This window comes from Sinocyclocheilus anshuiensis, unplaced genomic scaffold, assembly GCF_001515605.1.
Source record: "Sinocyclocheilus anshuiensis isolate Anshui unplaced genomic scaffold, SAMN03320099.WGS_v1.1 scaffold2122, whole genome shotgun sequence".
NCBI classification, from domain to species: domain Eukaryota; kingdom Metazoa; phylum Chordata; class Actinopteri; order Cypriniformes; family Cyprinidae; genus Sinocyclocheilus; species Sinocyclocheilus anshuiensis.
Window position 1 is genome coordinate 37,360 of NW_015555862.1, and position 14,716 is coordinate 52,075.

The following is a 14,716-nucleotide window of genomic DNA, read 5'->3' on the forward strand; positions in this document are numbered from 1 at the left end:
CTTTTGGACTGATGCATGCAACACCTGCTGAGTGGCATTAAACAGCTTGAAAGATCAAATACAATTTTTAATATAACTCCGACTGGATTCGTCTGAAAGAAGAAAGTCATATACATCTAGGATGACTTGAGGGTGAGTAATTTGTGGGCTAATTTTCATTTTTGGGTGAACTGACCCTTTAAGCGGGACAATGGAAGTGCAGTGAGGGGCGGCAAAGCAGAGAAAAGGGTTTCAGGTTAAGCTGTGTCATCTTTTGTGTGCTTGCCACATATTAATTCATGAACTTATTAGTCATTGCCTTTCTCTCTCTCTTTCACAGTCTGCTGGAAGCAGAAGAAGCCCAGAATCCACAGGGTAAGTTTCATTGATTTCAAAGAGCCCTATTATGAAACACAGAATTCCTTTCTCTTGCCTCCATTGTGCCACACTCTCACTTTTTAAAGAGGACAGTTTTTGGCCTCATTAGTAGTACATGAATCCGCCTTTATCCAAAGTAGTCTACTGCAATTTAAATGGCATTTCTGGTTTAGGAAACTTCAACTCAAAATGACAGCAGTTTTACTGGAATATTTCTAAAGCTGGAAAATACAACATTTATCTGTCAACATGAGAGATACCACTTTAAAATATCGAATAGTGTTCCAGTAAATGACTGTACAATTTTGTTACATAGTATGGACTTACATATTACTATACAGTAATATTTACAGTAACACGTTCATAATATTTCTGTTGAAAGACTCATTTGAGAACCCATTTGAGCTTTTGGTTATTCATGGTCTATTCATAGTAATTTGTTAATACTCCCATAATTTGCACAAAGCATCATGGGGTGTAGGAAGTAGGTGTATAGAGTAGCTCCTAAACTTGGCACTTGGCACACCCATGAAAGTAATGTTGAGTGTGACAAAAATCAAAGTGTTCAAATGAAGATGGGTGGAAACAGTAAATGCATCTCAGCTGACAACTTGACTGGTTCACTGAAAAAGCACTTTATAGCCTGGAAACAGTGTTTTTCTCTCTCTCTCTTGCTTGGTTTCTGGTATATTGTATATCATTTGCGGCATCAGGGAGTCGCTATCAATATGCGTTAGATTTCCTTGGAGAGTTAGGATGAAGTGATGTGTATGAAACCATGATCCGCACTCACGAAATAGTCTTCTTTTAACATTTTATTTTTATTTTGTTTTATTTTGCAGTAATATACTCATACAGCTGGAGAGAATCTAGTGAAAAAATAATAATAAACAGCCTCACACAGATGTACACAGTTGTATACAGCCATCCTGGTCCCACTGAGAACTTGTTCAGTTTGAAGTGTGTGATACTCAAAGTAGATCCAGGCCCTGAGTGGCTTGTACAGCACAATCTGGATTTTTTATTTTTTTTAGGGAATTGAGTTTCCCTGTTTAACATTTGTCTATACCGACAAATACTGAGTTCTAAGTATGTTGCGTCTTATTTTTTTTCATGGTGTGTCCTAGGGGTGCTCCGATCAGGATTTTTGAGGCCGATCACAGAAAGCAGTATCTGCCGATACCGATCTTTTTAAAGCCTTCTTTTTATCATTTATAACTATTTATAGTGATACTCCAATCAGGATTTTTAGAAATTTATTCAGGGCCTGAATTTTATTTAAAAAAAAGGGGGAATTCCCCTCTTAGGTGTCTCTTGTCAGAGGGGATGCAGCACGGACTGTGCTGTCACACAGGAGTCCGCTACTGATCCGTGGCTGTTTACCACAAAGACAACATTTATCCATTATTTTGATTTTAAATCTGTCACTGAAAGTGCTTTTTCAGTATTGCAATTATTTTTTTACACAGTACAGTAATACAGTCTTTCACAGACATGTTTAAACAATAAATATAAGCAACACATTATTCAATGCTTTTTACTTTTGCATTTACTTCTAGATTTATATATTAAGTTGCTCAAGCAAGTGGCAAAACATTTAAACTACTTTTCTTACGTTATCAAACTTACCATTGACAGAAATAGACAGCTCTACTGCCTTTCCTTTTGCATTGAACTCTTTATTACAAGCAATCATGCAGTTCATAAAGAACTTTGTTTTCCTACCTCCACGAGTGCCATCTATTATTGCCTTCTTTATCTAAAAGTGCTCTTTTCCTTTAAACCTAGCCAAAAAGCCATATGTGTTGACTGTGAAACACAGTAGACTTTAATAATATGCATTTATGGTGTAATTACTACATTTTCGTGTCAATCCATGTTCATATTTACTGCAAACAATGCGCTGTTACTTTAATTCAGCGCTTGCAGCACAGCAAACATAGACTTTATGTCCCATATAACCCATAAACAGAAACGATCGCTGCACTGCTGCAGACGCACCGCTCGTGGAACGCACTGCTGGACAGCAACCGTGCGCAGTGTGCACTCTTTATTAATCCATTAACATGAGCGCGGAAAACATACACACCACATATGCATTGCAAACGGAGTAATGTGAACCTGGCGTTATGTGTGTGCACTGCGAGTGTGCATCAGGAGAGCGTGCGGGCGCTGAATGGTTAAACACTGGCAAGAATTAAAAACGAATGCAATTTATACATTTAGTGACGATGTGACACTGCCTCGATTGTGCAAGTGACAATTCCTGTGTCAACTGTGCAGCGTGCAGACAGCTCACTTATAGACCGACACGATGTAGTGATTTGAAACCATTTGCGTATTTTTAGAGAGAAAGAGAGCGCGCGCGGTGATTCACTCACGCTGTTTGTGAAATTACGTCTCACACAAGGTTTTCAAATGACTTTATAAGTTATTTAATGAAGAAATATGAAGGGGAGTACCTCACCTCATCAGCTTGAGATCGTTTTTTTTAGATCGGCCTTTTTAGAGACAATGATCCCAAAGTGATTATCGGCCAATAGTGATCGGTAGCCGATCAATCGGAGCACCCCTAGTGTGTCCTTATATGGCAATATAGACGCCTTGTTGTTCTAGTTTTTTTTTTCTTTTTCTCTTGTCACTTGTTCATTATATAGTTGAGTTGTTAGGTGGCCAAATAAAATAAAATGTTTATTTAGTTTAGAGATGCACAGTATATCAGCACCACATTGGTTATCAGCTAATATTAGTTTTTTTTTTTTGTTTTTTTTTAATGGTATTAGATTACGTCTCCAGTTACTATCGTAACCTTGATGTCTCGTTCCCGCTCTCAGGGAACCGAGGTTACGATAGTAAGCGGAGATGTTCCCTTTCGATCGCTCTCCAGCTCGGTCGGAGGGACTCTCTCGCAGAGATGGGCACTCGAGTTAGTGACTCCCACTCGAGTCGCATTTTTATAGACTTCAGACTTGACTCTGACTCGACCTGAAATGACTCCAGACTTGACTCGACTTGAGGAAAAGGACTCGTGAAAATTTTAAAAGCAACTCGCGGAGATGTTCCCTTTCGAGCTTTCACGAGACAACGCGGAGGTTTCTCTGCTTATGGGAACGATATTCAATCCCGCCGTGAGAGAGGCTATGAGCAGCCTGAACAAGTTACACACTCAGCGAGATAAAACACACCACATAATTCCCATAACCAATAGCGACACTTGTTAGGCGGGCTCTCAGTGGATAGGTGGGGATAAGCCAATGAGCATCTTAAACCCAGGTATACTAAATTTGCATATCTGGCTAGGAATACTGCGCTGAGAACAGGGCAGAAGCAACAACAACAGTATTGAGAGGGGGGCTGCACAGAGATAACAGTTAAGCAGCATAACCCATAACATCGACTTGAGGAAAAGGACTCGTGAATATTTTAAAAGCAACTCAAGTCTTGTATCCTTAAATACTTGTATAACTGATATTCAAAAGGCGGACCGCATCCGCCCCCCGGCATCTTTCCGGACCGCAAGCCATAACACAGCACCATTTTAAGTGAGCAACATGTCAAAACAGCGGAGCGGATCACAAAACAAGCGCTCAGGGTCGTTTATGGTAAATATCTTTCAGCACTATATCCTCTAGTATTTTTATCTAAAGCCAAACGTGCTTTATTCGAGCCCTTTCAGCTCTGTGCGCTTTCTCTCTTTCTCTCTCCGGATGTGCGCCGGTGTTGTGCAGGGTGCAGAATTCGGCACAACGCCGGCGCCAAGTTTAGAGCTGCGGATGACGCGGTTATTTTAACACGGGTGAGCAGCAAAATGACTTTCACTAAAACACAGCAGAAAACAACAATGCTGCAAAAATAGTTATTTTTCATACTATCTATTTCTACCTATGACTCTGACTGTTCAAACCAGATGTGACAAGATGTTTCTGATCTACATTTTAGCATTATTAATCTGTAGGCAGAACATTTCAAAAGAATCATGTAATTATAATTGGGAAAATTGTTGTTAGATGGCTAGGATAGAACTTAAACTTTGAAATTGCTAGTTATCTTTCTTTTTTTGCTCAAGATGAGAACGTTTTGATTATTGTAGCTACATTGTTTTTAGATAATGCTTTTAAGTAGGCTAAAATATTAAAATAGTATAGATTTCAGGAGGAAAACCCTGAACAGAAACAGTATTCAGCCTGAACAAGTTACACACTCAGCGAGATAAAACACACCACATAATTCCCATAACCAATAGCGACACTTGTTAGGCGGGCTCTCAGTGGATAGGTGGGGATAAGCCAATGAGCATCTTAAACCCAGGTATACTAAATTTGCATATCTGGCTAGGAATACTGCGCTGAGAACAGGGCAGAAGCAACAACAACAGTATTGAGAGGGGGGCTGCACAGAGATAACAGTTAAGCAGCATAACCCATAACATGATGATGGTACACGAATCGAATTAGACTGAGTAGAACAACAATAGCATAGAGGGCTGCGCAGAGTAGTAACTGTGCGAGGCAGATAACACACATGAATAGAGGTAGCATAACATGAATCAAGCACTCACCGTCAGCACTTGGGAAGTTAAGGACTGAACACCCAGCTTGTAAAACCTGGCGAAGGTATTCTGCGAAGACCAGCTGGCTGCAAAGCATATATCCTGAATAGACATACCTCTTGACCACGCCCAGGAGGAGGCGATAGCTCTTGTTGAATGGGCCCTAATGTGAAAGGGCATTCCAAACATTGACTCCTATAAGCAGCCGTGATAATTTTTTGATGACAAATGACTTGAGACTCGACTTGGATTCGTGACCAAAGACTCAAGACTTGACTCAGACTCCAGGTTAAAGACTTCAGACTTGACTTGGACTCCAAGTTAAAGACTTGTGAACATCTCTGCCCTGATGTCACATGGACTACTTTACCGATGTCCTTGCTACGTATACCTCTTGACCACGCCCAGGAGGAGGCGATAGCTATTGTTGAGTGGGCCCTAATCTGAAAGGGGCATTACAAACCTCGGCTGGTATAAGCAGCCGTGATAGCATCCACAATCCAGTGGGAAAGTCTCTGTTTTGACACGGCCCGGCCCTTCGCACAACCACCGTAGCACACGAAAAGCTGGTCAGATTGCCGAAAGTTGGCCGAACGGTCAATGTAAATCCTCAAAGCCCTGACGGGGCACACCGAAGTCTGAGCGTCCGCATCACGCGAGGTCGATGACTCAGAAGACAGGGCAGACAGCGAAACAGTCTGCGCTCTGAAAGGGGTAGATAGTGATTTAGGCACGTAGCCCGGCCTCGGCCGGAGAGTGACGCTGCAGTCACCGGGTCCGAAGCGAATACAGTCACTAAAAAACAAACAAAAAAAGATTTTTAATTTTTTTTTTCCGGACCTGTGCTTGGAAGAAAATATAGAAGCCGCGCCTTGGAACTTTAATCGAATACCCCTGACTTTTATAATAAAGAATAATATTTGTATGGTTTTGTAATATCTGTGTCACATATTTCCTTGTGTGTCATGGTAGATCAAACTCTTATTATAGAAATTCATTACAGAAAAACTGTTTTGAACATGGTAATGGATTAAAACATAGCATAGAATATATATTTTGTCTATAGCCTATAAAACAGCTTCGTAAATAGGAAGATTTCAATACATGAGGATTCTGAATGAGATTTTTTTAGAAAGCCATTAAATGACTTGAGACTCGACTCGGACTAGTGACCAAAGACTCAAGACTTGACTCAGACTCCAGCGATAAAGACTTCAGACTTGACTCGGACTCCAAGTTAAAGACTTGTGAAGACTTGACTCAGACTCCAGGTTAAAGACTTCAGACTTGACTTGGACTCCAAGTTAAAGACTTGTGAACATCTCTGCTCTCTCTATCACTCCTTTTTCGAGCAGGCTGCATACCTCTTGTCTCTGAACTTGGGCATTTAGATGCATTGTTAGAGACTGAACCACGCCATTGAAACGGGGTGGTCGAAACTACCGAGTAGCTAGCGCGAGATTCCTGCAATAACTTCCCACTGCTCAGGAACTGACATAGCGGCTTTAGCAGCTTGGTCTTTGGATATGCCGTCGAGTGCTGCGCGGCGGCTCTGCACCGCTATGAGGCGGGACGAGCGGGGCCGCATCAACTGAGTGAGGAGGGAAAAGCTCTTTTTGTGTGACTGTATGCATTTTTATTGAATACATGTTTATCAAACACAAACTTGAACAATTTCGGGACAGCTTGCGGTGCTTGGGGGCAGGGCCGCTCTCGCACTCTTCCCTCCTCTACGGGCTGTCAGGAGGACGGCTTGGCAGCTGATGGAGGGTGGGAGTCACGGCGCGTGCTCCTCTGCTGGCCGTGGCGTCTCTTCCCGGGTCCCCACACTTTCCTCCGCACATCCGGCTCCTGGCGAGGGGCAGCAGCGGTCGCGGCTGCGGGCCTCATGTCCCTCCAATGCGCTGGACCGTGCGCCGAAGAAGACCGGGATCTCGTGGTCTGCTGCTGGAAAGTGCGCCTTGGCATCACATGGCTCATTGCTTTGGCGCGCTTTTGAGCCTTCACGAAGCACTCAATGATGGACTCCAATGATAGGGGCGAACTTTACAGTCCGCGTCCTCGAGGTCAGCTATGTTCAACCATAGATGCCTCTGAAAGGCGACCATAAAGCTGATATTCTGATTTTAAGCTCTAGAAACATTTCTTATTTTTTAATATTCAGATTATATATATATATATACACTGAACAAAATTATAAACGCAACACTTGTTTTTGAGCCGTGATAGCATCCACAATCCAGTGGGAAAGTCTCTGTTTTGACACGGCCCGGCCCTTCATACGACCACCGTATCACACGAAAAGCTGGTCAGACTGTCGAAAGCTGGCTGAACGGTCAATGTAAGTCCTCAAAGCCCTGATGGGGCACACCGAAATCTGAGCGTCTGCATCATGTGAAGTTGATGACTCAGAAGACAGGGCAGAGAGCGAAACAGGTTGCGCTCTGAAGGGATGAAATAGGGATTTAGGCACGTAGCCTGGTCTAGGCTGGAGAATGATACTACAGTCACCGGGTCCAAAGTGAATACAATCGCTGTCCAAGGGACTCGAGATTTCAGCCATAATTGCAGTGGGCGCATGTGTAGTAAACCCAGATGACACAACGCTGATGCTGCTGCCATGAGTCGCAGCAGCCTCTGAAATTCCTTCAAGTGAACAGAGCTGCCCAGTCTGAAATGGCGCAGGGAAGACAAAATGGCCGCCGAGCGCTCCCAAGAGAGGCGGGCACGCATCTCCACCGAGTTATAGACTGACTCGGGGCAAGAATGCTCTTCTGCATGTTGACACATAGCCCTAGGGACTCCAAGTGACGAAGCAGCCTGTCTATAAGGCTGACTAGAGTGCCCCGTGAATGAGCTAAAATCAGCCAATCGTCCAGATAGTTGAGAATGCACATCCTGCTCACTCTGAGGGGGATCGTGCTGCATCCGTGCACTTCGAGAAACTGCGTGGGGCTAAAGCCAGCCCAAACGGAAGAACAGAGCACTGGTATGCCGTGCCCTCGAAAGCAAACATCAGAAAGCGTCTGTGATATGCGGTGCTATCTGAATGTGAAAGTATGCGTCCTTTAAATCCACGGACGCAAACCAGTCCCCGGGGCGAATTTGCGCCAGGATTTGTTTCAGCGTTATCATCCTGAATGGACGCTTGCAAAGCGCTCTGTTGATGGGCAGTGTATATATATATTTTTACATTTATATTACTTATAAGTTAATCTTTATTAACACTAAAAATGTAATACTTTATATCATCTTTTGTTGTCTCAAAATTAAAATATTTCCGTATTTTCATTTATACTAGTTTGATGCCTAAATTGACCTGTAGCTTTTAAAACAAATAATTAAATTTTTAGTGTGTTTACATTTTTTAACACAACATGGTATAGATTAGTAATTTTGGCCATTTATTTGTTATTGGGCATAGTATTACAATAAATTAGTGGCTTTTGTGACATATTCAAAGCGTTCACGTTAAAATGAAAGTGAAAGTGAAGTGACGTGTGACCAAATATGGTGTTCCATACTCGGAATTTGTGCTCTGCATTCAAGTGCACACACACAGTAGTGAACACACACACACACACACACACACACACACACCGTGAACACACACCCAGAGCAGTGGGCAGCCATATTGCTGCAATGCCCGGGGAGCAGTTGGGGGTTCGGTGCCTTGCTCAATGGCAGTGTTGCCAGATTGGAAATGTCCAAGTATCGTACCAGAAGCTCAAAATTATTGTATTTGGAAGAAAATGATTGTAAACGAGTCAAACGTACAGAATACAGCTATTTGTGAAGTGAAGTGTGGCCAAGTATGGTGACCAATACTCGGAATTTGTGCTCTGCATTTAACCCATTCAAGTGCACACACACAGTACTGAACACACACCCAGAGCAGAGGGCAACCATTTTTTGCTGCGGCACCCAGGAAGCAGTTGTGGGTTCGGTGCCTTGCTCAAGTCACCCCCCACCTACAATCCCTGCCGGACCTGAGACTCAAACCCACAACCTTTGGGTTACAAGTCCGATTCTCTAACCATTAGGCCACGACTGCCCCATGACTGACTATTTATCTAGACCAACTTTTTGACACAACCTTCAAATTACCACAGTATAAATAACTAGGCATACCTTAGTGGGAAGGTTCAAACTCCACCTCTGAGTCACTGTCATTGGTTGCCAGATGTTGAGGGGGGGTCCTTTTGAAGTACAGATTTGATGCTGTCATTGACTGCAACATAGTGCTCGTTGGCTTAAAAGCAGGGCACCCTCCCACATTCTTAACACACTCTGGTGTGCACGAACCCATTTAGAGTGTCTGTAATGAGCCGATTTTGTGGCTTTGTTTTGATGAGGTTGACTTTGGAAAAAACACGTTCAGAAATTCTGAAATTATCATACATTATGGGATTTTTTTCATTATTGATAGTACAGAGGTCAAAATTATTGTACAGATACGATAATTATCATACGTTTGGCAACACTGCTTAAGGGTCTCACCTCAGTCGTGGTATTGAGGGTGGAAGAGGGTGGATTGAGGGGTCATTCACTCCCCCCACTCTACATTCCCTGCCGGACCTGAGACTCAAACCCGCAACCTTTTGGTTACAAGTCCGACTCTCTAACATTAGGCCACGACTGCCCACTCTTAAAGGGATAGGGCGTATATGACTTCCTTCTTTCAGATGTATCCAATCGGAGTTATATTAAAATATGGTTATTTTTCTTACAAAAATGCATCGATTTGCTACAGGAGGACTTTGTTCACCCCCAGGAGCCGTGTGAGACTCTTTTTATTATGAATAGATGCGCTTTATTTAACTTCTTTTGGACTGATGCACTGCAACACCCGCTGACTGCCATTAAACAGCTTGGAAGATCAAAGACAATTTTTAATATAACTCCAACAGGATTCGTCTGAAAGAAGAAAGTCATATACACCTAGGATGCCTTGAGGGTGAGTAATTCATGGGCTAATTTTCATTTTTGGGTGAACTAACCTTTTAAGATCAGTAACACATTCAAGTAAATTGGGTAAATTTTGCATTTATAATTTGTGACTGCTTGAATTAATGAGGTGATGAATGAGCAGTAACCAACAACCACAGCTACGTGTAAGAACAATCAAATTTTTAAGCCGCATGAAGTATGATTACTCTTCCCAAATCTGATAGTGGCCCCCAAGCCATGTAATTCGAGTACCCCTGCTGTATGGGTTGGTTTGATTGGTCACAGTTGCTGTGCTGTGTTCTCTGACCTGCTTTAAAGTGCTTTGCAGTGAGGTCATTCATTTGAATGTGTAAACTTTTAGGATTTGTCCCATCATTGGCGTCTCTGGAGGAGTTGGACATTTTTGTGAAGTCAGCTGGCATTTTACTGTAAAATCAACCCACGCTGTGATAGCAGTCTGGTTACCATTTAGTCAAAAACAGTAAAGTCAAACTTACAAAGGTTTCATCAGCAGTAATCCTCAGTGTTGTGTGACTCACAGACTGCCCCTATTGTTAAACTGGACTATAAAATAAGATACACAAAATTCATCACTGCACTAGGGCAGTGATCATGATCACGATTATTGCTTCTCTCAATTAATTAAGCATTTGCCTATTGATTATTTAACCTAAATAAAACAAAATGCAGTCTCCTCCAATTGACCCTTTTTATGAATATGTGTACTTTCCTGTTGCACAATATCGAAAAAGTAGTATACCAAATAAGTATGATTTGTGCATACTAGTAATCTTGATTCAGTAGGTGAAAGACTCCTGCATGTACTACATCCACTGACATTCGGAAGTGTGCAATCACTGGACATTTTTCCATTCCATAAGGACATTGGAGTTTTGTCCTCTTTTTAAGCTTTCGCGTATCTTGAAAATGAGGATTGATAGCAAGTTGCTAAATATAGGAGTTTTTTTTCTTTCACTGATGGAAATTATCAGCTAGAGTATGAGGAATACTAATGAGTTACACAAATTTACAGTACACTCATCAAGAGTGAAGGACTGAGGGGAATCCTGAAAAAAATGTATCATGCTTTCCACAAAAAAATATTAAGCAGCACAACTGTTTTCATTTTTCATAATTATAAAAAAATGTTTCTAGATCATCAAATAAGCATATAAGAATAATTTCTGAAATATCATGTGACACTGAAGACTGGAGTAATGGCTGCTGAAAATGTAGCTTTATCACAGGAATATATTACAAAATATTAGAAAACCGTTCTTTTAAAGGGGTGGTTCATTGCAATTTCACTTTTTTAATGTTAGTGTGTAATGTTGCTGATTGAGCATAAACAATATCTGCAAAGTTACGAAGCTGAAAGATCAATGCAAACGGAGATATCGTCTTTTAAAATTCTGGCAGTTTAATGCTTACAAAAACGGCTGGTAGGGACTACAACGAGTTACTTCCCGGGTTCGTGACATCACAAACCCAGATAAACCCCGCCCTCGGGAAAAGGCAGCAAAGCGGGTGAGGCCTGCACTGCTTTAGAGAAGAGGAAGAGAAAACTAGAGGTGCATGTAAAAATCTATTCATATATGAATCGCGATTCTGTCTTCTAACGTTTCTAATGGAGTCACAAGTTTCAAAATCAATGTTCTACAGCAGCAGTTCTTAATACTGTTCCTTGCGTCCCCCTGCTCTGCACACACTCTGCATCTCTCTCTCTCTCTCTCTCTCTCTCAGCTTCAATAATATCCTCTGCTTCTCAATCGGGCTCAAACTGATAAGCGATAACGACGCCTTGTTTACAATACAACCAGAGCACATGCTGCTGAGGTGAGGGGCAGGATAGAGGCAGTTTAGCTAATCACAACACACTGGGCTAGCTAACCAATCAGAGCCCATCGCCTATTTCTGAGGGCGGGGACATGCTGCTGAGGTGAGGGGCAGGATAGAGGCAGTTTAGCTAATCACAACACACTGGGCTAGCTAACCAATCAGAGCCCATCGCCTATTTCTGAGGGAGGGGTTTCATAAAAGAAGAAAATGATCAGCGTGTTTCTCAGAGAAGGGACAGAGCGGTGTGGAATAAAGGTAAATTATGTGCAAAATAGTGTTTTTAAAAAAAAAAAAAACCAAGCATTAAAACACATTAGACTGCACCCCATAAACACAATCAAGCCTAGAAAAAAATCACTGAACCACCCCTTTAAATTGTAATAATATTTCACAATATCACTATTTTTACTGTATTTTATATCAAATGAAGCCTTAATGAGCATAGAAGACTAAAAATCTTACCAACCGTAAACCTTTGAACAGTAGTGTGTCTATTAATTATATAATAAAGCATACTAATAATAAACTTGTGTTTCAGGAAATTTAGTAGTACAAACTTACTCAGCAATATGAATTCCTTTTAAATTACATTTCTTCATCCTGTTTTCTCTTCTGTTTTAATTGAAATGGAATTGAAAAAGCATTCTCAGCTCGATTCTGAATGTCGCAAAGCCCTGGTGCTCATAAAGGACAGTATCATCCAAACTCATTTTCGTAGGTTCCCTTTTCCCAGCTGGTCTTATCACGCTCTCACTGAACAGGTGGTTTTCATATGGTCATTTCTTTGAGGTCTGCACAGTGGGTTGATGTCAAGAGAAGTACTTGATTATAAGTGTTTATAAAAGAGCTTTAGAGTGTGTGTGTGTGTGTGTGTGTGTGTTTGTGAGTGTGTGTGTGTGTACTGGGATATATGGTTTATGAGGACACAAATGTGTATAATGACATGGGTACTACAACGTAAACATGGTTTATGAGGACACTTCCTGTGTCCCCGTAAAAAACAAAAGGCTTAAAAAACATACAAAATGGTGTTTTATGAAATTCAAAAATTGCCAGTAGTTTTCTGTAAGGGGAAGGTTTAGGTGTAGGGCTGGTGTAGTAGGGTGATAGAAAATACAGTTTGTACAGTATAAAAACCATTACGTCTATGGAGAGTCCCCGTAAACCACAAATGTGTGTGTGTATGTGTGTGTGTGATGGGTTATTTTTCTACAAACCAAAACAAACTGTGAAACAATCCTCCTGGGAGCATGACTTCACTCAGTATATGTGATATTGTGTGCAGTGTGAGTAAAGTTTGCTTCAGGCACGTTGATTGGTGTGCATTCATGGGCAATTGTGCATGCTCAGACATTCTTCTGTATGTGTGTGTGTGTTGACAGACGACAGGAAAGCAGATGATGACGCCAAAACCGGTATGCCTGCCAAGACGTCTCTTTTAAAAGTAAGTGCTCTTCATCAGTAAGCACTGTAATGGACATGTGATCTGCCTGTCACCATGTGACATCTCTCATTTTTGTCTGTTTCTCTCAAACAAATGTTGATTTCACTGTCACAGGTATAAAACTATATTTTATAGGAATAGGATTTATAGGTTGATTGTATTTCAGCACTAGCAGCATCAAGCGGAATTCCAGCTCTTCCTTCTCATTCAAAAACACTGATTTACAAGTTTTAAAGGGGTCATATGATGTTGCTAAAAATAACATTATTTTGTGTATTTGGTGTAATGAAATGTGTTTATGCGGTTTAAGGTTAAAAAAACATTATTTTCCACATACTGTACATTATTGTTTCTCCTCTATGCCCCGCCTTTCTGAAACGCGTCGATTTTTACAAAGCTCATCGGTCTGAAAAGCAGGGTGTGCTCAGATTGGCCAGCTACCCAGTGTGTTGTGATTGGCCGAATACCTCAAGCGTGTGACGGAATGTACGGAATGTACGGAAATGTACGGAAAAATCAATTAAAGACGTAATCAAATAGACGGAGCTCAAACTCAAAACACACGGCAGCAACAAACAGAAAGTGACGTAAGTTGTACTAACTACTTTTGGTTTTTAGAATCACAGGCTCTAATAAAATGCGCTGCACACATCTGAATATTTGGGTTGATCTGTTCTGGAAAAGTGTTCGCAACGAAACACACAGCGTCTGCACAACATGGTGGCGGCAGCAACAATAAAGTTATGCCTTCTTTCTTTGCGTGAACATTTGTGCGGTGTTATGCAAATCTTCCCACATTGTGACGTAGACATGTGGGGGCATGTTTGAACGAGGGATTTTAGGATGGCGTGGACCAGTCTTAACTTTTATAAAGAATATCTCTTTGGGTTTGAGACTTTAGTCTTTGCAACTTTAGGGATCTTATCTATTCATGAACAGTTTGTAACATTCCAAAGAGAAAGGAAAACTTGAAATCGCACCATATGACCCCTTTAAAATTCACAGTGGTGAATTAGCCTTCTGGATTGGTGTACAAATTGACTAAATAATGAAATCAATTAAATGCAGTGTTGTCAGCTGAGCTCTGCAGTTGTCCTGAATGGAGCTTTCTATAATGCCTGTCAGCTGTGTATTGTTATAAGAATGCCTGAAAGCTGGACTTGAAGACGTCCAGGTGTCCTCAAGGACAGTTGAATGAAAACAGCACATTTTCCTGCTTGCTTATGTGGAAAAAGGAAAACTTTATTTAAAGGAATGCTTTGGGTTAAAAAAATGTCTTGAATTTGTTTTGGGGGTGTACTAGAACATGCTCTCATGCTTGGTGGTTCGAAAAACGCATTATTTTTTTAACATAATTTACATGATTACAATACCTTTCTCCCCATCCTGGCACAAACAACTCGATTAGTTCCGGGTTTGATGAAGGCCCGCCTTCTGAAAAACGAAATGTGATGTGATTGGTTAGCTATCCCAGTGCGTTGTGATTGGCGAACAGCTTAGACGGGGTTTCAGTACTGCCACGCCCCTTGCTCCGTCTTTCAACAAAAGCTTTTGGCGAATCCGGCAGGCACTGTACT

The 14,716-nt window shown here is 41.5% G+C and overlaps 1 protein-coding gene across 1 annotated transcript in view; it reads left to right on the forward strand.

Annotated features, from left to right (window-relative positions):
• Positions 1-14,716, forward strand: part of svild (supervillin d) — a 91,137-nt gene that overhangs the window by 5,787 nt on the left and 70,634 nt on the right. The window contains exons 2-3 of the mRNA XM_016470058.1: positions 320-354; positions 13,078-13,139. Coding sequence (XP_016325544.1) covers positions 320-354; positions 13,078-13,139 — 97 coding nt within the window. The remainder of the gene's footprint in view (positions 1-319; positions 355-13,077; positions 13,140-14,716) is intronic.